Source organism: Alosa sapidissima, chromosome 1 (assembly GCF_018492685.1).
Source record: "Alosa sapidissima isolate fAloSap1 chromosome 1, fAloSap1.pri, whole genome shotgun sequence".
Taxonomy (NCBI): domain Eukaryota; kingdom Metazoa; phylum Chordata; class Actinopteri; order Clupeiformes; family Clupeidae; genus Alosa; species Alosa sapidissima.
In genome coordinates this window covers 46,081,918-46,107,728 of record NC_055957.1, presented here as the reverse complement: position 1 = coordinate 46,107,728, position 25,811 = coordinate 46,081,918, and the positions used below count along the sequence as shown (strand labels likewise).

The following is a 25,811-nucleotide window of genomic DNA, read 5'->3' as shown; positions in this document are numbered from 1 at the left end:
AAAAAACCTAGCTGGCAAAAGTATAGCTGAGAAAAATTTGGAGACCAAATTAGCATGAAGAGACCGTTATGGAAAGTGTGGGGGGGGGGGGCCCTCACACACTTATTGTCCATCACCATCTCCAGACAACACACAGCCGAGCTGTGCGAGGGGAGCAGAGAGGAGGGAAGGACAGGGAGAGGGAGGGCCGGAGACTGGACGAGGAAGAGAGGGAATGAGGGAGAGGTGGTCAGCCAATGGTATTTGGGGTTTGGGGATGGCAGCCGTCTGATTGGTGCTCGGAGCAGCCGGCCAAGGCAAAGGCACGACCCGTCTGGTTAGTCCTGGCCAGCGTCCGGTTCGGAGATTTGTGTGTCTGCAGTGTGGACTCCCAGCCGCCTCGTCCTCCCTCCACTCTCTCTCCGTTGTTTCTCTTTCTGACCCCATCTCCCTCTCTACTCCAGCCAGCTGGGCCCACAGGGGAGAGGGAGTCCCAACAACAGGCCTGTCCAGTGGGGTCAGCATGGGGAGCAAGCAGGAGGGAGAGAGAGAGAGAGAGAGAGAGAGAGAGAGAGAGAGAGAGAGAGAGAGAGAGAGAGAGAGAGAGAGAGAGAGAGAAGGAAGAGGAATGCTCCTTCTCCTTCCCACTGGTCTGCTGTTGAGGCTGGATGCCTCTCCCCTTTCTCACGGCCCACGCCCGGCCGCCTGCCTGGCCGCCTGCCTGATGAGCGTGTGACTCCACAAGGCCAAAGCGCCTCATGACAACAACACACCACCTCTCTGTGATGTGGCCAAAGCGCCTCATCACAACAACACACCACCTCTCTGTGATGTGGCCAAAGTGCCTCATCACAACAACACACCACCTCTTTGTCGATTTAATCTATTCCTTCATCAGTACACTGACTCTGTTGATTAAGTGGACAGTGTTTGAGAGCATGCTGCTTTTCTTTGATACGAGACATGCCATAAATCTGACAGCCACTTTGCTGACCTGCCTGTTACATCTCATAGCCTACTGTATCAGAGATGTACTCAAAAAGTCACAACTGAACTTGTGAAATGGTACAAACTAACCACAAGCCTATTGAGAGCAACCCAATGCAGTTCTATTACCTTAACATAACGGCTTCAAACTCATGGTAAACTGACATAATATGGGCAAGGAAGTCCCTGACATTGTCAATACATGTCCAGAATGCTTGATATTGCACTGTGTAAAGCTGTTGATGGATGTAGGATCATGAACCTTTCAGTTGTTTTTTAACTAACTGAGTACCATCTAAGAGCTAAATGGTGTTATATTGATACCAAGTCATTGTGTTGCTTTAAGTGAGTAATGTTGCAGAAAACCACATAACTGGTTCCATGTGTTGGATTAGCATGCTCATTTGCCCACTGATGAATCAAGTCCTCAAGAAAAAATAAGTTGCCCAATATCAAAAGGGAACATGCCAGAATAACAACAGGAATATTGCCCAACAACATTGCTCAGAAAGGTGTCTTGTGTATAATCAGCTTTGGAGGAGGTCTTCCCAAAACAAGCAAACTTATAAATGTGGGTGAGCAAGTAACCATTTGGTTGAGTGAGTGGGCTGGTAATATTATACACAAGTAATAGTTTGTATTTAAGACACATATTTTGATTACATGCATCATAAATACTGCCTGAGAGAGAAATACTGAGAGACATATTTATTGTTATCTATACTGTTGCTAAATTGAATAGAGGGGGAGGGAGAGGACGAGAGAAAAGGGGGAGCTAGATAGGAGTGTGAGGGAGACTGAGGGGAGGTGGAGACAGAAACAGAATAACAACATCTGAGAGAGAAACAAAGAGGCAAGAATGTATCAACACTGAGAGAAAGAATGGAAAGAAAGAACAACAGGGCAAGTGCATGCAGAAAAAAATGAGATTGAGTGAGGGAAAAGAGCCAGACAAGAGCAGAGAGAACACACACACACACACACACACACACACAATATCTCAGTGAATGGGTTAAACAGAGCAAGGGAAAGTGAGTGTGTATGTGTGAAAGAGAAAGACAGCGAAAAAGAGAGAATGTGAGTGTGAATTTGAGAGTGAGTGTGTGTGTGTGTGTGTGTGCGTGTGTGCGTGTGTGTGTGCGTGTGTGAGTGAGTGAGTGAGTGAGTGAGTGAGTGAGTGAGCGAGAGAGAGAATGTGTGTGTGTGTATATGTGTCAGCAACAGAAAGCGTGGCAGTGCCCAGAGAGGGCGGGTGCTACCCTGCAGAGCGCTGTGGCGCCCTACTGTGCAGCCATACTGAGAGCATCTCCCGGCCTCATCTCTACCCACAGCCCAGCAAAGCACAGCAGTCCTGACCTGCTTTTCACAAGCACACATGCTGCAATGCTCTGGAACACACACCACTTGCACCCAATTCACAGCACTTTGCACACACACATGCACACACACTCTATGGTGCATCCATATAACAAAATACACACCCCAAACACCAAAACACACAGATCTACTTACACACATCACATCACTTCAACAAACATGATGGAATCTTACTGGTAGCACTGGTATTACGTAAGTATTACTCTTTCCTTACATGCAAAGCTCTGGGTAAGCTCAAACTGTTGGTTCTGGCTATACTCTGGACTGGAAGTGCTATAATCATACACTGTAGGATGAGAAACAAGTCACGTGACTTGCTGTGTTGTGATCAGGGCCCACATTCACAAAGAATTTTAAGGCTAAAAGTAGCTCCTAACTGTCGAACTTAGTATTTAACTCCTAAAATTAATGGCCTCGTCACTCTTAACTTTAGGACTCCTATTTTTTTTTTTCTAAGAGTAATTCACAAAGCATTTTAGCCCTAAAAATAGTACCTAAGTCTGGGACAGTTTAGAAGTAGTCGAGAGGACTCCTAACTCACTAAGACCTATTTACAAACCGCTTTTTGTGGCATTTCACGACGCAATGTTTTGAAATGCACATGCGGCTACAGGAGCTCTCAATCACAAAGGAACAATTGTGCATTGTAGGCCTAACTAAGAGATCTAATAACGCCACCAACAACAACCAAAACTCATTGTCAACATGTAAGTTAAATGTGACATTTCATTTGTGAATCAAAGTCAATTGTTTGACCTCATTGCAAACGTAGGCATAGGCCTACGTGTCTTTATACAGATTCATTTAAAAATGTTCCAAAGATACTGCATCAATCCATATGTTTCATTAGGCTACTAGGCTATTTGTTTTGTCTTACTCTTAATTAATTAATTTAGGCGGCTATTTATTCAGTTATTCATCATCTTCCGTCCTTCGCACTACTTGTGTATCGCACGCATTCTCAGACCGGTCACTCATCATCGCAAGGGAGGTGTTTGGAATCATTCCCGCATTACAATCATCAGCCAATCAAAGGGGGTCACTTCAGTCAAGCTCGTGCATGAGTAATGATGTCATCCTTAGCAACGAAGACTCACTCTTAGTTTAGGCGTTGTCACTTTTCCTTACTAAGAGTAGGTCTGAGAGGCTTTGTGAACAACTTTTAAGAGAAAACTCCTACGTAAAATGTTTAAGAGCGATTAAGGAGTCCTACACTAGTAGTAAGATAAAATGCTTTGTGAATACGGGCCCAGGAGTCTTATGGGGTTGTGTGTTTAAACTGCAGTACATGCTCTGACTGCTCTGAATCAGGACTGTAATCATGCAGTATAAATGAGCGTACTCTTACCAGGTGGTGTTGGTGTACCTTGTAGGCCGCTTGGGCAGCCAGGTGTGTGTGTGTGCGACTTACGAGGTGGCGTTGGCGGTGGTGTATCCCGAGGGGCACTCGGCCAGGCAGGCGCCGTCGTGGATGACGTGGTGCTGACACGCGGTGCCGTTGGCTTCCTTGCAGCGCTGGTAACGCTCCTGGCAGAAGTGCACCGAGACGCAGCGCCAGCCCTTGTAGGTGTAGTAGCCCGCCGGGCACTGCTCCACACACGTGTCATTATGCAGGTAGTGCCGGCACGCCACGCACTTGCTGGGCGAGCCGGGCTCCAGGCAGCCTCCCAGGCACTGCTCGTGGCAGCACTGGTTGTCTCGGGTGCAGGCGTGCTTACAGTAGGACGGGCAGACTGGAGGGAGAGGGAGAGAAAGGGGGGGGGGTTAGCACTCCTGTAAAGCTCCTGTAAACTCATGTTTACTACTTGGTCAAAAAAAAGACAAATAAATGTAATTAAGACCATCGATGGAGATTAAATTATTTATATTCTGATCTTCTTCATCCCACTTCTTGCCATTTTCTTGCACACATAAAGCAAAATATAGGCACTGACTGTGTGACCAGAGCGAAGCGGCATAGAGCCCATGTCAGGGCGGTGAGCCGAGGTGACTGGAATTCAGAAACTGGACAGAGTGTGCTCAGAGCCGTGGGAGTCAGGGAAACGGAGCGGTCCCAAGTATCACAACAGCTCCCTGACTACTACCCCCCCACCCATATCCCATTCCACCCCACCGGAACACAACCTTAGCACAACATGACAACATACGACAGCGCATCTTATAGTACAGCAAAAAGTCCATATCATTGCTGTGTGCGTGTGCATGCAAGAGTGAGTTGAGGTTGCCTGGGGGTGGGGTTGGGTTGTATGTCCAAAGAAAACAACTGCTGTTTGGAACTGGGCCTCTGAGAGACAACAGTTATGACAAGACAAGATGGATAAAGGAGCAGGCAGGAAGAGGGAGGGGGGAGGGGGGGGGGGGGCTGAGGGGCTGGCCACTACGCTAGGACAGCACGCTACGCTAGTGTGCGGGCCAGTGTTGATGAGTCGCTGTCAGGGAGGCATATCAGAGACAAACACAGACTTGATAAACACAGAGCCGTCTGGCAGCCAGGGGGGCAGAGGGCAGGGTCAAGGCTAATGACAGGAAGAGGTGAGCTCTGAGCACTGATAACACCTCACGCACACGGAGACCTACCAATCTTGTGACACTGTACGGTTTCAATGTGTCAATGTCAACATCAGGTTCACTTTCACACCTTAGACACAATCTCTCACACATAAGTAAACACGCACACACACACGACAAACTTACACCTTTCCTAACCACATGCAAACCCCCCCCCCCCCCAAAAGCCTCAACTCAGAAGAGACATTAACAAACATTACACCTCCCTCCCTACTCACGTGTGTATGTGATTTCAGAGCTACACAGAAAAACATCTACTACAGCAAGCAAGCACACATGCACACACACGCACTTTCTTTCACTTGGCCTCATGTACACTCAGACTCCTGTAGACTCCGAAGCCTCAGCTATAAAGGCCAGTAATCAGAGTCAAGGAAGACCACTCTGACAGCAGAGGCGGCAGTGGACGGACGGGGACGGTGCCCCATGTTCGAATTTGTCACAAGTGTGGCGCCAGAGTGCGGAGATGCCCGTGCCCTCCATCCGTCACGCCGCCTCCATGTCAACAAGCCGAGTGCCTCTGGAGGCACTGAATGCAACCTATGCTTTGGCCTCTTTCTAACAACGTGACCTACAAGTCTCTTGAGCGTGCCTGTTAAAAATAAACCAGCCACCAGCCCCAACGACAAGCAGCCCACCAGCCAGCCAGATAGAGGGAGAGAGCGAGGGAAAGAGAAAGAGAAAAAAAAGAGCGAGCGATTGAGCGGCCCTAAGAAAAGAGAAATCGCAGCCTGGTGCATAAGTGCCAAGGCGAGAGGGGGTGCAAGGTCACACACTGATGGAGTGATCAAGCTTGTGTAATCGAGTGCATCAGCAAGAGTAGAAAAGGAGTACATTTCCAAGGCCCCGTGTGGACGCTGTTGTCCAACACAAGACAACACAAGGCTGAGGTCTGCCATCTTCTCACGTACAGTACATGCCATTAGAACTGTGACGAGACTCTCGACTCCAAATGTAGTCAAGTCAAGTCAATTTTTATTGCTATAGCACATTTACAGATGGCTGAGCCGCACTAAAGCACTTCACAATAAAGTGCTTAACCGTAATAACTGTAGAGAGAACCACAGCCCTTTCTCATCTACTGTGGCAGTGAAAGGGGGTGGGTGGGGGGGGGGCCTGGCCACTCCAGTGCATCAAGTCACATGACCAGTCTCCCAGCAGCCACCCATTACATAACAACACCCATTCACACACTCCGCAAGAAGGACAAAACTACAAAATACTGGCCACGACTGGTCTTCACCCCCCCCCCCCTTTCTGTTATTGTTTTTCCTCATTCCTCAACTTCACCAGCGCTAAATGTTCTGACACCGTCTGGGTGACTGGAGCGGAAAACACACAGATCTTTTGTGACGCCGCAAGGTGAGCCATCAGAACACTGAGTCCTTACGCTCCAACGGGTTAGTTCTGGTGGAAGCCTGGCATTTCCAAAGCTGATAAGAGACTAGTGAATTGGTGCAGAGAGAGAAAAAAAACAGAGAGGAAAAGAAAAACACCCTACGCACTCTCAAACAGAAGCCCTGATTGAGATGCTACTTCCTGCACTTTTTCCTTGTGCAGTTTATTTTCTTTAAATGGCACTTGATGACCATGTAGAACAGGGGTTGCATCATCAGCCTCCCACTGCTGATAGATATTAGGAGTGTCAAGGGACAAAAAAAAAGATGGTGCGTTGCGACGATATACACCTGGTGAGCATGTGTTAATTGATGGTGCGTTGCGACGATATACACCTGGTGAGCATGTGTTAATTGATGGTGCGTTGCTACGATATACACCTGGTGAGCATGTGTTAATTGCCAGTAATTCCCCCAAAAAGCTTGGAGGTAGTGCTATAATGAGGTCAGGCTGAACAGCCTAGCACCCCGTCTCCCTCTGTTCTTCCCCTCATCTAATCTGACAGGCCATGATCAACTCATCACCCACCTGCCTTTATATGGGTCTGTCTGTGTGTGTGTGTGTGTGTGTGTGTTTTGCATTTGTGTTTGTAATTGCCTCAGGCAATACAAGCAAGCAGTAGGTGAAAGGGGGAGGTGGGCCCCGCGAGGGATCGAAGAAATTCCACCTGAAGAAAATGGAGAGAAACACACACACACACACACACACACACACACACACACACACACATCTAAACAAGGCAATGTTTTATCTTGTGTGTGTGTGTGCATGATATTGCTTTAGGTGTGAGGCATAGCACATGGCAAACCTGTACACACACTCCTACAATCCCCACTCATTCGCACTTGCGCATACGACTCCTGATCCCGGAGGGGAGAATCCAGTCAGGAGTACAGCGGCAGCCCCTGATCCACCCTCAACCTCAACCAATGTGTTTGCTGGCTGCAGAAGGTAGCCATTCAATGGCCTCTCCCAGCTCTGAAGGGGAGAAGCTCGGCCTTAACCCTTTGTGTGTCAAAGAGCTGGAAAGAAGAGAGAGAGAGAGAGAGAGAGAGAGAGAGAGAGAGAGAGAGAGAGAGAAAGAAAGAAAGAAAGAAAGAAAGAAAGAAAGAAAGAAAGAAAGAAAGAGAGAGAGCTGGAAGGAGGGAGGGGAGAAAGGGAGGAAGAAGAGAGAGAATTTTGGCGCACATAGGCAACAGAGCCTATTGCAAAGAGTGAGCAGACAGACGCTCCTCCTCCTCTCCGAGCTACATACATGCACACTACATTCCAGCAGCAGATATGGAAACAAGGCTACTGAGTGTGGCACAGAGTGGGGGGAATCTGCCTCAGGTTCCCCCACCCCTACCCCACCTTTTCCAAAGCCTTGGAGGAGCACGCGCTGCCGTACACAGCGGCCAGTACTGAGCACACCATGCCACAGTCCACACTGTTGCTGTGTGTGTGTGCCAGTATTTGTGTTTTTTGTGTTGTGTATTTCCTGGACATCTTGTCCATGTTCCCATGGCTCAAACACATGTGCACAACATGCAACACAAACGGGTGTGGAAATAAATCCACTCCAGATTTACTCTCAATTATTTCCAAATGTAATGGCATTGCGCAACCTTGCACATTACAGTCAGGAGAAATTAATTATTTTCGTCATTAACTGTAAAAGTGACACAAATGAACACACACAAAATACATTTAGTATATTACCGGTTCAACACCACATACAACCATTGAATGCTGGTTAGACAGCTGCAACATCTTAGTAACTGTCTTAGTAAGGGAAATTATGTATGCCTGAATTTATGCCACACTTGTGGAATTCACTACTCCTTTCTGAACAACTACACTCATGTACGTGCATCACCTGCTACAGACAAAATGCTAGAACTGATGGCAGGACAGGTAAACATGGGAGCAGTTTTGCTTTAAATACATTGATCTAAGCTTAAACAAAAAGATATAGCCTACTTGTAAACAGCATCAGAAAAATGCCAGTAAAGACACATTCATAAAGAGAGGAGCTTAACTGTTAATCACTTGAATTTAAAATGTAACAGGTAAACAGAGTACAGCAATTAAGATACAGTAATTTAATAATCTGCACTTGTAACACGCTAATCCCAACACAGGTCATGGGAAAAAGGAAAGTGCTATAGACCTTATGAGAGTTTTTAAAGCACTTTTCAAGAATAAATGCGTATGGCACAAAGGAAGAGTAGGTCTAAGGCTGTGAAAAAGACATGACATGACAAAAAAGACATTTAAATCACGTGGTACTGCCTGGGTGTTCCTTGGAATTTCAGAAGAAAAAAAAAAAACAACATCTAAAAAAATAGCACTATAATCTATTTTATATATAGAAATCGCAATTTGAACCCATGCAATTAGGCAATTGCAAAGTCTGCAATTAATTATGCAGCTTGCCACTCCATCCCAATGGTTAATCTGGTCACATCTATGATTTTTATATTCAGATCCTCCTCGTTGTGTGACGACAGTGAAGCTCACCTAAATGGAGTGATGTGCTTTTCATGCACTAGGCATGCTCACCAATCAGAAGTGACCCAACTTAAAGTGAAATCTAGAATATTGAACTGAAGCTTGACTTTCAAAAAGTATATTGCCAATAAAATTGCAATTGCTACATCGGTCAGAAAAAACTCCACTACATATTTTTCCCCAAATTGTACAGCCCTATTTAGCAGCACGGGCTAACGGTTCTAAATCATAACGTCAAACATGACCGCCAGAATAGCTGCAGAACTATCAGCCATCCGCTACATTAAGTGCATTCTAATGCATTAGATCAGTGACAGTGGAACAGTGAGAGGCCTGTGACTGAGGCCGGGAGGGTGAGGGTGGGACCGAGGAGGAGTGAGGGTTAGAAAAGCACATGGGCAGTTTTGGCTACATCTCTCCAACCGGTGTCAGGCCCATGGGTCATGTGAGCAACGACAACAACAATAGGCTCTTCTCATGGAGTGGGTTAAAATGCACTTGTCCTCTCTTGCACTCGCCACAAGGTTTTTTTTTGAAGGTTGGCAGCCTTGGATGACCTCACTAAGACATGATCATCCGCTGACAAGCCATCTCACATTCCACAGCCAGTGGGTTGATGTGCTGCTGGTCGCAGGTTGAATGGAAGTTGGAATGGATTGGGGGGTGTAGTTCGCAAGTAGGGATGACGAAAATTAACAACTTTCTTGACCGACCACCGAGCCTCATTAGCCGGTTGAAACCGGTTAACCGATTAGTTTAAAATATGCTACTATTTGAAAGAACAGCCATTTCGAGCCACGCCTGCAATTTCGCAACTCTGTCGCATCTCTCTGCTGCTCTGCCTCTCGTTCATACGCACACACTGCCCCGGCACTGCCCTTCCACTCACGTCACTTTTTTTAAAATCCCCTACAGCGCAAAACATAAGTCCCGCAAACGCAGCGCCGAGGAGCTTGTATGTAATCGGAGGACAAATGGCTCCTTAGTTTCGAAATGGTTTGGGTACATCGAGATCGCATTGAAAATAAACGTATTTGTCTAGCGTTATTTGCTCATTATAAGCTCATTTGAAACATTGCCACGGCTCATTCAAAGGAGAATTCCGGTGTGATATTGACCTAAAGTGTGTTGAAACATGATACCGAGTGTGAACGTATGTCTCATAGCCCATCAAAATTCCGTGGAAATGCATGGATTCCAGTTGCTGCTACTGGAAGAAACTGGAATCCATGCATTTCCACTGAATTATTTTTGGAATCTGATCCCTTATCATACCTGTTCATTCTTACTCGTCGCTCGACTTATCGTGACTAAATTCAAGATGGCTGCAAACGCTAAACTTTGTGAAGATACTCTCTGTATAAATCGTCTTGTAAGTAAACTACCAGTGCTTTTTCAAAGTTCTCAATGCCTCATTTTAAATGTCAGGGCCCTCGGAAGTCTACCAATGAAGTGTGGAGATACATTGAGCCTCGTAAATGGTGTAAAACAGTGATTTATTTGCATGGCTAGCCCGATGCCGAAGCACCACCATTGAAAAAGCTGTTGGTAGCATCGGCTAACTAGCGCCAGATTTTGGAGTGCAGGGGACAAGCCGAGATGGGCTATGAGACATACGTTCACACTCGGTATCATGTTTCAACACACTTTAGGTCAATATCACACCGGAATTCTCCTTTAAGAAAATGACAGCTCCGAAGAGACACCACTTTAGTTTGAGGTAGTGCTAACAATAAAGAAAGATGATGATCATCATCGTCACCTTATCTGTTACCATTGATGATCCTTCCTGAAATGTAGGCTAGATGTAATGTATTTCCAAATCTAAGCCCATCTTATGCGGAATGTTGCCTAATAGACTGCAACACAATAAAACCAATGGATTAAACAGGCACCTTCAGAATGCATAAAAGATGCACCGGCCAAGGCAGGTCTAATTCAGTGTGTGCCTTCTAATAATGGACAGAACAACTCTTTTGTATAATTAATATTATTGTTTAATCTATGAACGAGAATACTGTAGCCAACAGCTCACAGACAGGTGTTAAGGGTTAGGCCGCAGCCTCATTATTAAAACATAACACAACGGTTTGGCCATGAGTTATTCTTGGAAAAGAAATTAACGAAAAACAAGTTAAATAGAGAATAATGTGGCCTACAAAATAGACTGTAAAATCTTGAATGCGTAAAAGACGCCTGAAAGCAGGCTTCGCAACAATGGAATCAACTGTAAACAAGTTAACTGTCCATGCGATCGCTGAATGCACGTAAAGAGTGCCGCCATATTGGTGGGGGCAACGATCACTGGAGGCCAATGGAGAAACAGGCGTCTCTGATTGGAAATCAGACAGGTGTCTCTGATTGGACATCAGACAGGTGTCTCTGATTGGACATCAGACAGGTGTCTCTGATTGGACATCAGACAGGTGTCTCTGATTGGACATCAGACAGGTGTCTCTGATTGGACATCAGACAGGTGTCTCTGATTGGACATCAGACAGGTGTCTCTGATTGGACATCAGACAGGTGTCTCTGATTGCATGCAAGTGTTTCCCATAGACCAGGGCTCTACAGTGCGCCCATTTCACTCGCACATGCGAGTAAAAATGATGCGCATGTTTGTTTGTTTACACCGAATACAAGCTGAAGTGCAAAACGAAAGTAGGCCTAACGTTTGCCTACTGCCCCAATCAATGCAGATATTTCAAATAAAAACTAAAAGTATAAAACATATATCCTTGATTAACCTATGTTGGTTTTGTGGAAGAGAAAATGGACTGTTTTAGTAGTAGTATTAGGCAGTATGCAGTCAGATAGGTCACCATGGGCATATTTGGATTAGCTATAGATGGATTCACAAATAAATAAATTAGCCTACATTTGGCAGGATACTTGATATACAGGCTAAATGCAAATATGGCAATGTATTATATTATTTTACATTAACAAAATGTAGGAAAATAGAACAGACTGAAAATAAAGTAGGCACTGATCTTTAAAATCCTTCCTGTAGCCTAAATGTTGTCGGTCATTCTTAATATTCGCAATTGGTGCACTGGCATGTTTAACTGTTAGCTGCAGTATAATGTTAGATTATGTGTAAGTTAAGTACAGAACTGACTGTGCGCCCAAATTTTTGTCTGTGCTCCTAAATTTTTTAACTTGGGCGCACAAGTGCTCCTGAAAAAAAAAATGTTAGTGTAGAGCCCTGCCATAGACAGTAAGGTGTTTGCCCCCAGCAATATGGCGGTTGCGTTCACATATGCCACCTAATAGAACTCGATGGACAATGTGGTATCTAGCTTTCTAATATCTATGGTGTATCCATCGCTACTCCGCAGGTCCTCTTGACTGTCCTCCAGAGTACAGAAGCGTGAAAATGCTCTTTCAGGTTCATTCAGGGTCAATTAGTGCAGCTCTGGCCTGTGAATACAGCCTCATTTGTCAGAGTCGCATGAGCTTATACACGAAACAGCCACGTCGAGTGAATAACATTCCTGTTCCCCAAGCTAACAGGCTTTCACCAATATATGCATGATTGTGATTTATCAGAGAGAGAGAGAGAGAGAGAGAGAGAGAGAGAGAGAGAGAGAGAGAGAGAGAGAGAGAGAGAGAGAGAGAGAGAGAGAGAATGTGTGTTGTGAGGTTCTCATGTTTTGTGGTGGTGTGTTTTGTGCCGTGTTGCATTTAGCCGGCTTTTCTCACAGCTTTCGTGTGGCACCATGGTTTACTTCAAGGTCCTAATTCTGCTGAAGTGACTCACATGGAACCATAGTCATTCCAACATGGAATGCCTGCAGAACATACCAGATAAGACAAAATAATCAATCTGGTCATTCATCTCAATTATTATGTTTTAGGATTAAAAAAAATGACCTCCAGGTGCAATGAACTGATCTTGTGTGATTTCATGTTAGAAGTCACAGAGAAACTAAAATCGCCCAATGGAATTATTATTTAAGCATTATTTAAAGGGAGGAAAACACCAGAGTGTCAGTAGCTGCCTTTCTAGTAACCCTACAATTCTCAATACCTCAACTGCTTGCGTACATTTTCAAGATTTGTGCCTTGCGGTCTCTGGCGCGAGAGAGACCCTTCTATGAAGCTATGTTCAATCCCTCGCTCATAAGATAACACAACTCCAAGACCTTTTGCGAATGCCAAATGGAATGTGGTGGAGCGCTGGTTGGCAATTTAAATTCCATGCGCGTGACGGGGCAGAGTGCCGTCGCTTAAAAATAAAAGGAGGAGAGGAGGGAAAAAAAACTAACGAGAGCTGGCAAGTGGTATATGAGGGTACAGGAGCCGCTGCCAATAATTCTTCTCCCCGTTCCGATGATCAAAAGATGATTTTTTTTTACAAAGCTGTAAAATGAGTTAGAAAAACAACGATTACAGTTTACGACCTCGGAACAGCAGAGCGCTTGTTTGGTTCCCACTCCTTCTCAACACTGCCTCGGGATGAGTTTGCTTCTTTTTTCTTTTTTTAAAAATCTGCACTGAGTGGGGATGTCAGAGAATCAGACATGAGACAGCATCGTTCGTTCAGGCTACTTCCATCTCAGACAGGAAGGGTCAATGTACTTTAGCGACAAAAGGATAACCTCATCTCCTTTAGTACATTCAGTACATTCCAACCGGCACTAACTTACAGGCAGGCGTTTCCTTAACTTTACATTAAGGAAGAGGTCAGACACTTCGCTCATTGCTTACAGCATGTGCGTCAGCCAGCCTCTTAACTCACTGCATGTGCCGTCAAGAGTGCAAAGTCGTAGATTCAAGGAATGTTTAAGAACACATTCAGGTAACCCATGGGTGGGTCGGGAGGGAGCTGAATTTGTGCATTTAATGGCGAAAGAGTGTGAATGAAGTTCCTCGTCACCTGATCATCCGGACCTTGACATCTTGCTGAAGTCCATACTTGAACTACTTAGGTAGAAAGTGATGGGCCATGTGGATATTAGGGCTGGCTAGGGCCTAATATATATTACAGTACAGTATTAGGGCTGGCTGGGGCCTAATATATATATATATATTACAGTATTTGAAGCATGGAACAGGTAAAAACATACATCATGGTATATTCCTTTTTCTTCATATTTCAATACAAATGCTTCTGAAGGGGAAAAGCACAAAGTGACTGGGGTGGGATCGGGAAATTACCAGATTAGATACCTGGGTCCTCGTGGGCACTTGGACCTGTATATGGTATGAGCTCTTTTGACCCTTTTGAGGGGTTTGCCCTTATTCAGACTGGACAGTGAAGAGGGACTTCGGATTCAAACTTGGGTCATCCTGTACTCTTATGAATTGCATATATCACATTACACAGAAGAATTTAAGCAAGTTCATGGCATGGCTGCTTCTGAATTCCAAAATAGCCTTATAACCTTTAAACACTGTTCGTTGCTACCCCCCTTAATTTACTGTTCGCGGTCAAATTTGACCGGACAGTTTTAACTGCTCTTAAATACCAATACCATGACAAAAAGTAATATTTAATATAACATTTATTGTAAACAGAACCTTATTAGAACATTAACATCTACAACATGTGTGTGTGTGTGTGTGTGTGTGTGTGTGTGTGTGTGTGTGTGGGGGGGGGGGGGGGGGGGGGGGGTGTTTGTATGTGCGTGAATGTATGTGTGCGAACACTAGTGGTTCACATGCACAAGTGGCAACATGACAACATGAACTCTGTATGTGTGTGTGTATGTGTGTGTGTGTGTGTGTGTGTGTGTGTGTGTGTGTGTGTGTGAGAGAGAGAGAGAGATAGAGAGCGTGGGTGTAAATGTGTGTATGTGTGTGTCTGTGTGTGTGTGTGGGTGTGAGTGTTTCTGTGTGTGCGTGCATGCATGTGTGTGCGAACATTGGTGGTTCACATGCACAACTGACAACATGAACTGTGTGTGTTTGTGTGTGTGTCTGTGTGTGTGTGGGTTAGGGCTGCACAATTAATCGAATTTTAATCACAATCATGATTTTGGCTTCCCACGATCAAATTTGCGTGATCGAGCGATATTAAAAATGCGTACTAAAAATGCGTACTCTACCCATAGAACCAACGTGGCAACCCATAGAACGCTCCGCTACAAAACAAATCAAGCGCTCCTTAAACCCGTCTGACCATGTGCCTGCATGCAGCCTACCAATGACAGTTCTCTGCACTGCTCGGCCTGATGCATTGCTCAGTTTGGATGCACTGTGGACTAGTAGCATTATGTTAACTATTAGTAGGCTAGTTAGACTATACAAAAAAACAACGATCAAAAATCAAATGTGTGGCACAGCAGAAGGCCAAGAGCTTGTCCCTAGAAACGGATCATCCGTTGTTTGAAAATATTTTGGATTTCAGGCCAGTGAAGTTAAGCAACAACATGAGCAAAGCAGGGCTCTCAACTCATACCGTGAAACACATCACATGACGTAAACCACACATGCCTTTTTTATGACGTTGAATTTTAGTCCTTGTTTGCTTCCTCTGATATAACCTATAATAAGAGTTGAGCTAACGACGGGATCCGTGAATTTTATTCATGTATTTTATAAGATACATGTGCAACCTACAATGCATATGCGTTTCAAGACACAGCCTAGCCTACTCAAAACGAGTGAACAATAATGAAAATGTAGCCTACACGTCAGTGTTTTACATATCAACGAATGACTAAACCAGGGGTGTCCAAACTGCGGCCCGCGACGCACTTTAATCCGGCCCGCTAAGCATTTATTAGTTTATCATAGGCCACTTGCTATTTTTTTCCAGCGATAAACGACGTTGTGGTTAATTTTAGGCTACTGCAAACTGCTTTACACTCTTCTTAGAGAACGTTTACAATGTCAATGTCAAAACAGCTTGTTACATCTAGATACATAGTATCTCCATTGCAGCAGATCTAACTAAGTCATGCTTCTCCATTTAATTGGGAACACATTTGAGCGTGCACGTGAGTGAGAGAGCGCGATGGCAACAGTAGTTTCCACTACTGACCATTTATAAACTGTGAGAGGGCTCAGCCATAGGCACAGCACTAGCCATAGGCTATATTTGACAGTGCACCATTTATAAATCAATTAAACAGCATCAAATGAACAGTATTTCTTAACAAATTAATTTTCAACAACAAAATTACTTTGTCATCTAATGGGGAGTGTTGGGAGGATTCCCGGTGGGCCGTTAACGTTTCCCCAAATATTAACAAAGTAGCACGCACAAAAAATTTGTTTGGAAGTCGCAGTCAAGCCTATATTTGCAGTAATTTAGGGGAGTAAATGTGAGGGGAAGAATTTGGGTGAGCCAGATAGCAAGTCCAATATGTTTAGGAAAAAAATATTTTTGTCACTAAAATGAATTAATAATCGTGATAAATAATCGTGATCTCAATATTGATAAAAAATAATCGTGATTATCATTTTGGTCATAATCATGCAGCCCTAGTGTGGGTGGGTGTGTTTCTGTATGTGCATGAATGTGTGCAAACATTAGTGGTTCACACGCACAAGTGGCAACATGAACTGACAACATGAACTCAGTGAGTGTGTGTGAGTGGGTGTACATGTGTGTCTGTTTTTGTGTGTGTGTGTGTGTGTGTGTGTGTGTACACTTCATTGTGTGCATGCATGCATGTGTATGGGAACATTGGTGGTAAGTTGTAGGAGTGTGTGGAAGGAGTCTTGGATCTCCTGGATGAAAATTATACTCTTTCCCATTCTCATTTCCTATGGCGGTCATTTTTGACCGTAAACAAAAGAAGTGTTTCCAAGTTGAATAAATCACTCAAAATTCAAAAGAAAGTAGTCACAATAAATTCTGTGTTCAAAAGCCTTTTGTGAAGGATATCATAAGATCTTGAGGCAATCTGATGAAAAATGCCATAATTATGGTACAGGGAATGTGTAAATCGGTCATTTTTGACCGGAACAGTGTTAGAAGGTTAAATCATCTCAATGTGCATGTTTACATGACCGCATGGATACCCTGCATTTACCGATATGACGATAGAGGCCTAGCCAAAATCCATACCTTAGGGCAAATTCTTATCGTTCATATAGCCTGCCCTTCATACTTTCCACCCTTAGTAGTGCAAATTCAATTAAACTCTTTTATTCATTCTTTTGTTTTCTTTCATTTATGTCAATAATTAATTCAACTTAGGGACAATTCCACAGCCCTCGCTGTTTACTCCCTGGTTATAAACCCAAGTTTGACAGACAATGTAAGATAAACTCATACAGAGCAGACAAATTGGTGGTTTGGTGCATTGAATAAAGTATGCCACTGCCAGAGGTGACAAAAAGGGAACTACAAACTCCCTAGTCTACCACTACACTGCCTGGTATACAAGGCCATGAGTTAGAATAACCCCTTCACAACAGTGAGGATTATGACTGTATGAAACCACAATCACTCACTCATTTCCCAACCCCTTTCTGAATGATACTGTGTGTTTGCTAGACAGACAAGGCCACGGCAACACCTTGTTTATGATGCACATGACCAAAGCTAATGATCGATTCAACGATCAAGAATACATTTTTATTGCTATAGCGGAGAGGTTCCGAGGGCGCTGGTAGGGTTGGAAGGGGGGGGGGGGGGGGATGTCATGTAGTACTCTAACCGGGGTGAGCTTCCCTGCTCATTTCCCTGGCAACAGCACGTGGCCTGACCCTGACGCAGAAGGAGCAAGGACGAGCCGATCCCGGTGCCTGCAGCCTCGGTAAACACTTTCATTAGCCAGCCAGCCAGCCATAATGAAGCTAAAACACAAACAGCGCAGTGACTCATCGTGTTGTTGTTATTGTCCCCCCCCCCCCCCTTTATAAAAGGTAGAAGCACACCCTTTGTAAATGACTGGATATCCAATTTACTCATCCATCATATTCTTCACCACACATGCTCACATGCTCACACACACACACACACACACACACACAATTTCTAAGGCTGACGTGCTGCCCTCACTAGTTAAGTAGGAGAGAGTGAGTGTCAACCTGACGCATTTGCTAAAAGCAGTCAACAGCACACCCGGTCCCCCATTTCTCCATTATGAAAAACATAAACAGCGCTCTCTGTCCCCCACCTCCCCCCTGACCTTCACAACACTATCTCCACGCACTCTTCCTGTTTGTCACTCTCCATTCTGACTAATGCTTTGAAGTAGGGCTGGGCGATATGGCTGAACACTGTATCACGATATAAGTATGTCATATCAGTCGATATCGATAATTATTGATTTTTTTTAATCTATTTCAGATAAGGAACAGAAAGGGAAAAAAGGTTCAATATAAAACACTTTTATTTTAAACTTAACCTTCCTCTGATTTTAATCACCTCAGTTATCAATCAAAGCAAACAGGGAAAAGAAATAGCAACACAATCATGAAAAACATTCAAATAAATAAATGTGCACATAAGTCTGAATGAAAAGCAGCACTGGTTGAAGCCTGGAAATATTGTAAACAAAGTAGCTTAATTTGCTAGTTTATCATAGTCTACTCTACTGGTTAGACTGTTCAGTTTCCCCACGTGTGTTTAAGTTTCAAATTAATATTTTTTCTCCTTGGGACAGGCCCGTTTGAGTCTTGGAAAATACTTTTCCATTTGCATATTAGAATTTAGCAGTCAATTTGAATGCAACAGTTTTAAACAAATTCGTGCAGCGTGCTAATGATGCTAACCGGATTTAATAGCAATTTAGCCAGTCATCTTGCACGATTGTGAATGTTTGGATTACATGTGCATGCTGAGGAGGGATGCGCCTGTTGAGAGGGAGAGAGAAAGAGAGAGTGCACGGGGCAAGGACTCATTGAGAGTCTGTGTTGAGGTAGGCCTAGTCTGGTAGAGTTGCACAATGCAATGCAAGATATATTTAGCCTACTTACGTAAGGCGGGAGGTGTGTGTTGCTTTTAATTATCGAATGTTCCATCGAACATATTTTTTATTGATATCGATTACATGTCTATTGCGATACATATCGCTATCGTTTTATCGCCCAGCCCTACTTTGAAGGCATTACACTTAAAAAATAAATACATTTAAAAAAAAAGAAACTGAAAACTATTCAACAGCGCAAATACCAGACTCTCTTGTCTGTTGAGAAAGTAACTGTAGTAGTAGTAAGCTAGTGGTTGAAGTGGGATATATGATGATGCATTTTCTTTAGGTTCGCTGTAAGATGTTGTAAAACCTGTAGGCTGTGATGGCATTCACACCCCAAAACTCTCTGGGTAAACAGTGGGTCAAATTCCTCATAGAGCACGGGAGAGATAACAGCAGCAACATCCCCTTCAGAAACACACACCCTCACTCTGCAGACTATGGAACCTTGACACACACCACCCCGTCTCATCCAGTCACTCCACCTGCCACAGTCACCTCATTTCCTCAAAATGAAGCACTTGGATGATGAGACAGTATTCCAGTGAAATTCATTTGCACGGCTCAGTAGCCATCAAACAGTTTGAAATCACACTTCTGTGTAACAGTTTGGGTGTGAAAGAGAGACAGCTTGAAGGACAGAGGAACAAGTGTCCATGTGTCAGAGAGAGAGAGAGAGAGAGAGAGAGAGAGAGAGAGAGAGAGAGAGAGAGAGAGAGAGAGAGAGAGAGAGGCAACAGAGTTTAAGGCAGTGAAGAAATGCTTTCTGCTGAGGTTTAATGAATGCCTTGCATGTCTGGGATTCCAGAGGCAGGGCAGGGACAGAGCAGCGAACGGCCGAGAGCAGCTTACACTCCCTGCTCCTGTGAGCTGCTCTGCCAGAGCCATGAAGTCAGCAACACGGCTGCACCAGCAGCAGAGGCAGCCAAACCACTTGCCAGCCAGCCAGCCTAAGCACTGCCGCCGGAGGAGGACAGAGACTATGGCTGTTGACGGAAACGCGCCATAATTTGCTTAATACCCCCTCAAATTGGTCCAGTTCTGCTCTGTGAGCTACTAAAAGCTCTTAGTTTAATCTCATCACCTTGGTATGGGCTTTGAGAAAAGGCAAAAAAAGAAAGGCCCAGACAGTATGAAGTGTGCTGTTGTCACCACATTTTAGTGCAAGCATCTAAGTGCGAAAATAAATCAGCGCAAGAGGTTGTCAGTAACTGTCGGCATAGCAGAAAAACATACCGGTTGGCTGGCCTTTCTGGCTGGATTCAGAGCGCATATTAGGAACTTTCCCTTAAAAGAGCACAATCAGAAGGCATCCCAAAAGGCCAGCACATGAGATGAAAATAAATTAAATCTAGTCTATACTTTAGAAATAAAAGTGCTGAAAAGAGACGCATGCTAGAGCACTTCAGACGCGCATGAAACATAATAAAATAGACTCAACACAAAAACATAACAGCATGATGGATATGCCAACCACACATGTCTGAGACACTGGTAGTGATGGTGATGGCATGCAGCAGCCTATAGGGAGTGGATAAACTATGGGTAAACGATGGGAAACTTATGGTGCCTGGTTGGAAATTGATTAACAGTCCTATACACTATTAATGTGGAACAATGAATGTTAATGGTACTACTGATTTCACATACCCTGCGTTAAAGCATTATTGATTGATGGCAATGTGCAGGAAAGGATTGTGTAAACAAAATGACCAGGGGGGAGAGAGCTAGAGAAAGCAACAGAGCGAGAGCACACTGGCCATCCTGGCCGACCTTATGATCCAACTTCCCCAGTTCATAAAGAGGTCTGCTGTCCCTTTTAAAGAGCGTGTGAAAACAAACACATCCGGTTCAGGATGGCGGAACGCTGGGGCAAGGGGCGACGCATGCTGGCATTGTTTTGGCGTCTGTACATGTTTACTCTTCTTTTTGGAGTCCTCCGGTGGCCGGTTCTTCATCTGACGGTGTTCCTGTCGAGGAAGGGGCATGAGTATGTGTGTGTGCTGGGGGCTGGGGGTTGTGTGCATGGCAAGTGTGCTGGCTCCATGTCAGGAGGTGTGGTCGCTGCGTGGGGGCCCTCGGATCGCTCCCTGAGGACTCATTCATCAGCGGAAAGAAGGAAGCTGTCGCACAATTCCGGGAAACAATCATAGATGGCCGTTCTGTGAAGTTTGGCAGTAGCCATTGTTCCCGCTTAGCTTGAATTGGAAGCAGAGTTTCCTCTAGTGCCGGAGCATGTGAGTGCCTGAGGGGGTCAGAAAGCCAAAGCATCTCTCCACTAACTCGAACACTCACACACACACCCTGTCCTCAAATAGTGACCTATCCTTCCGTTGGGAACGATCTGTGCGTGCACAACCAGTGTGAACAGAGCAGTGTTACTACCACAGTTACCTAGCAGCAGGAAACAATGGTCACCCCCGTCAGAACACATACACACATAACATACACTGATCACATGCGATCCTTGGGCCTGGCTGAGTGTCGCCTTGCGAACAACTAAAACAGCCCTGGCGCTGGCAGCTCTGGGTGTCTGTGCCGGATGACGTCCAGGGGTTTAAATTTGGACTTTGACAAAAGAGCTCAAACAAGAACCCTCCCAAAGGTCCTTATCTGACGCTAAAACAGTCCAACACACACACACACACAAACACACACACATGACTGACAAGCACGCAACCGCAAGTTGAAAAATATTTTTCTCTTTTAAAAAAAAAAAAAAAAGTATTCCCTGCGCCAAACAAGAGCTGCATGATTTGGGAAAAATATCTAATTGTGACGTCTCAAATTTTGCTTGCACTTCTGATTAGTGAGCATGTCTAATGCATGTAAAGCACATCACTCCAGTTAGGTGAGTTTCACTGTCCATCACACACACACATATGTGTGTGTGTGTGTGTGTGTGTGTGTGTGTGTGTGTGTGTGTGTGTGTGTGTGTGTGTGTGTGTGTGTGTGTGTGTGTGTGTGTGTGGCTGCTATGTGTATAAGGGAATGTACATTGCCAGACATGATAGAACTGTTGACTTACTAGTTGAACACATAATTCCATATGCTTCACCATGCAAAATCTACAAGAATGTATGTGTCTCACCTTGCATGTTCAAACTCTGTAATAGTGGAAATAATGTGTTTTCAAATGTTGCTGCAAAAAAGCCAGATATTGTTGTTGTTGATGAGGACAGCAGAGAAGTAACCATTCTTGAAGTAGGCTGTGCATTTGACTACAGTCTAGAGGATGCCTACCTTACAAAGCTTTTAAAGTATCAGCCACTCAGAGACATTGTTGTACAGCTTGGGTACAAACGTAAACTGTTGGTGTGTATATTTGGAAGCCTAGGTAATGTCCACAGACTAGTAGTCAGGGGGTTGCAGATTGCTGGTCTCTCTAAGACAAGAGCAAAGGCTCTAGCAAAATTCTGCTCAATTTCTGTGATAATTGGCAGTTGCCACATCTGGAGAAGGCGCCGTTTTTTGTACCCATGAACTGAGACCAGAGGCATAGGCTACAGGGTTTACAATGCTGGTATCTAAGATTGTTTGTGTTCAATGAAATCTATTGTAAAATGTGAACACAAATAAAGGTATTAAAATGTGTGTGTCAGACAGTGAAGCTCACATCACTCCAGTTGGGCTTGACACCAGGTGAGCTTCACTGTCTGACACACAAGGAGGATGACATGAATATAGCGATCATGTGACAAGATTAACCATTGGGGCAGAGTTGCAAGCTGCACCGTTAATTGCAGCCTTTGCAATTAGCTCATTGCAATTGATTATTTGTGCAGCCCTGCTCCAAACTGTCTACAATGTGGCTTTGAAACCAGAGCTCAGTCCCTTTCTGATGCTGAATGCTTATGGTTGTGTGAGGTCTTATAATGATGTGATGGCATATGTTAGACTCAGCTCCGCTCACTGAAGAGAATGAATTGGATGAAACCAACTAGAGAAAAACAAAGAGAAAAAAAAGAAAGAAGAAAATAGGGGATGAAAATGAATGAATGGGGGGAGGTGAATGGAGGGTTGCACACAAGAGAGACAGAGAGATAGAAAGAGGGATGGACACAAGAGAAAGAGAGAGAGAGATGGAAAGAGAGGGATGGAAAGAGGGATGGACACAAAAGAAAGACACGGAAAAAGACGCATTCGGATGAGAGAAATCTATGTAGCCTGATTAAATTCACTCTGCGTATGCCCACCCTGAAACTGGTTACACCAATGTTCTTACCCATTCTTTCCCTCCATCCAGTCTCCCTCATGTTTTCTCCTTTCTTTCATTCAGTTCATTGCTTTCTCTCTCTCAGTCATTATTCAATGACTGCCTGCCCCCCCCCTCCTCCACACACACACACACCTCCTTTCAGCTGATGCTTCTAATCTCCCATGAGAGTGGGTAATGAAGATCATTTTATAATGCGAGTGCGTAAACTCGCTGGGGGAGGCTCCGGTTCGTTCATGGCTGGGCTGCAGGCTTGCACAGGAGCCGGGACCACCGCTGAGCTCTAAGAGCTGTGGAGCGGCGAGCACGCGGACCCAGAGCGCTGCAAAAAACATCCAAACCAGGACTTGAGAGTGGGCCAGGGGTTTACCCCAGTTCATTCTGCATGACTCAATATGCAGTCCAGCATGGCTGTACATTAACACACAATCTCGCTCACAAATATGCGTGCATGTACAAACATGCACGCGCAGCACACTCCCTCTGTTTCACACAAACTACGCCAGAAAAACCTCTCCAGGACCCTTCACCTGCTCAATCTGGATAGCTTTTCTATCTAGCTTGTCTAAACAACGCTCCATATGTTGAGCTGAGTTGATTGGAGGCCTGTCACTGAATAATAATAATAATAATAATAATAATAATAATAATAATAACTAGATGTACCGCAGAGCGGTACAAAATATGACCGCCGCCCAGTCCAGCACATTTTTTCCACAAAAAGAAATCACGCTGAAAGGCCTATATGATTCTAACTGTCTCACTAAATTGCATTATCCACACTCAATTCTCACTGGTATCTGCTAGACAACAAGTACCAAAACATGATTAGTTCATAGATTTCACATGTAAAATTAATTTTATACAACCCCACCTCCATCTTGCCTGTTCATAATTCTGAGAAATTCTTGATTGTTTGTGTTATGTTTATGTTATGTGTGTGGGGGTGTGTGTGTGTGTGTGTGTGTGCGCGTGCTCGTGTGTGTGCGTGCTTGTGTGTGTGCCTGCGTATGTGCCTGTGCATGCAAGTGTACATATGTCTACTGTGTGAGTATGTGTCATACGTATGATTACTGTGAATGAATGTATGTGTGTGTGTGTGTGTGTGTGTGTGTGTGTGTGTGTGTATCTGTTTGTGCACATGTGTGCACATGAAATGGGTTAACATGACCCCTGGAGGCAAACATACAGAAAACAATTGTCATCCTAGGCCCTACAGTTCTCAAGATATTCACAGAACTGTGAGAACTGTGTCTGCCCTGCCCTACCCTCCTTTCGGGGGGTCCAGTCCAGCGGGGGGGCTACAGATCAAAACGAAAAATGACGGTTCCATGCTATCCATGTGGGGGTACATGCCCACCAAGTTTTGTGTACCCCGGTCTTTCAGTGTCCCGGGAATCCTTGTTGGTGTACTTGGCATGCATTCGGAGGGTGTCATAATGATCCTACACTTTTAATTTCGTGCAGTTTTGACCTTGTCAGCCAGAGATATTCTGATGAAAACACCTAATTTTTTGCTTTTTAATTTTTAACTAGGTGGCGCTATACATGAAATAAGTGGTAATGGGATGGGTTGACATGCCCCCTTAAGACCAACATACATAAAAAAGGTGGACCTCCTAGGCCCTACGGTTCTCGAGATATTCACAGAAAACTGTCTCCGGCCACCTACAGGCCAGTTGGTGTATAGTAACATAAATTAATTTATTGTGTGGCCCCCCATGAACGGAATTCCACAAAACTTGGCGTGCATACAGAGGGTGTCATAATGATCCTACACTTCCAATTTCGTGCAGTTTTGACTATGTCAGGTCATAGATACCTTCAATTACAACCTCATTTTTACTTTTTTGTGTTTAACTAGGTGGCGCTATACATGAAATGAGTGGTTATGGAATGGGTTGACATGGCCCCTTGAGATCAACATACAAAAAAAAAAAAAAAAATGGTCCTCCTAAACTCTACGGTTTTCGAGATATTCACAGAAAACTGTGTCTGCCATACCCTCCTTTCGGGGAGTCCAGTCCAGCAGAGGGCTACAGATCAAAACGAAAAATGATGATTCCATGCTATCCATGTGGGATTACATGCCCACCAAGTTTCGTGTACCCCGGTCTTTCAGTGTCCCGGGAATCATTGACGGAAATTTGGGCATGCAGAAAAAAAAAAAAAAAAAAAAAAGACAAAAAAAATCTGACTAAACCTATATGACTATGATCATAATAACTTTTAAAAAAAGGAGTAGGACTTTGGACAATGCTGATGCTGTTTTCACAAAAGCCCTACACGTGGTGGAAACTTAAATCTGCTGGAGGAAAAGGAGCACCGCCATGTCCAGAAGTGAGCCAAAAGTGAAATGAAAAACGGCGCTGCCTGTGACTGATGGAAACTTCCAAATTCACCCCCTCTTCCACCCCACCATAAAAAATACAAAAAAAGAAAAAAGAAAGAGAGAGTTTAGCTGCTGATGTAGCATATTCTATGCTCACAAACACTTCTGACACAGGGCCCCGAGGCTTTCTTCTCGTCTTGCTTACGGACACGGCCAGACAGCCACGGTTATCTCGCGGTCCCCCCTCTTCCCTCTCCTCTCCGCTGACCCCTCATGCACACTTGTGCACACTTGTGAATCTTCAGATGGAGCATGACATTTCCGCAAAGAACTAATAATAATACTATCTGAACTCTGTGATCCACGGGGGAGAGCTACGTGAGGCTGTCTTGGTCGCGAGGCCAATAGAGGCCTCTCGCTACTGTGCAGAGAACCCCTGCTGGCCCACACACTTTTTTTCCTTTTTAACACCACTACATCCATTCAGTGTTTTTCCAACAGAAAAAAAAACACATAAGTGAGGTTTGCTTGCAGGAACAAACCCCAAGTCAGAGCAAGAACCATCAGTTGCAACACATAACCT

The 25,811-nt window shown here is 44.5% G+C and overlaps 1 protein-coding gene across 1 annotated transcript in view; it reads right to left on the bottom strand.

Annotated features, from left to right (window-relative positions):
• The window catches only part of insra (insulin receptor a), a 61,600-nt gene that overhangs the window by 23,571 nt on the left and 12,218 nt on the right, over positions 1–25,811 (bottom strand). The window contains exon 3 of the mRNA XM_042090197.1: positions 3,755–4,076. Within this exon, the coding sequence (XP_041946131.1) occupies positions 3,755–4,076 (322 nt within the window). The remainder of the gene's footprint in view (positions 1–3,754; positions 4,077–25,811) is intronic.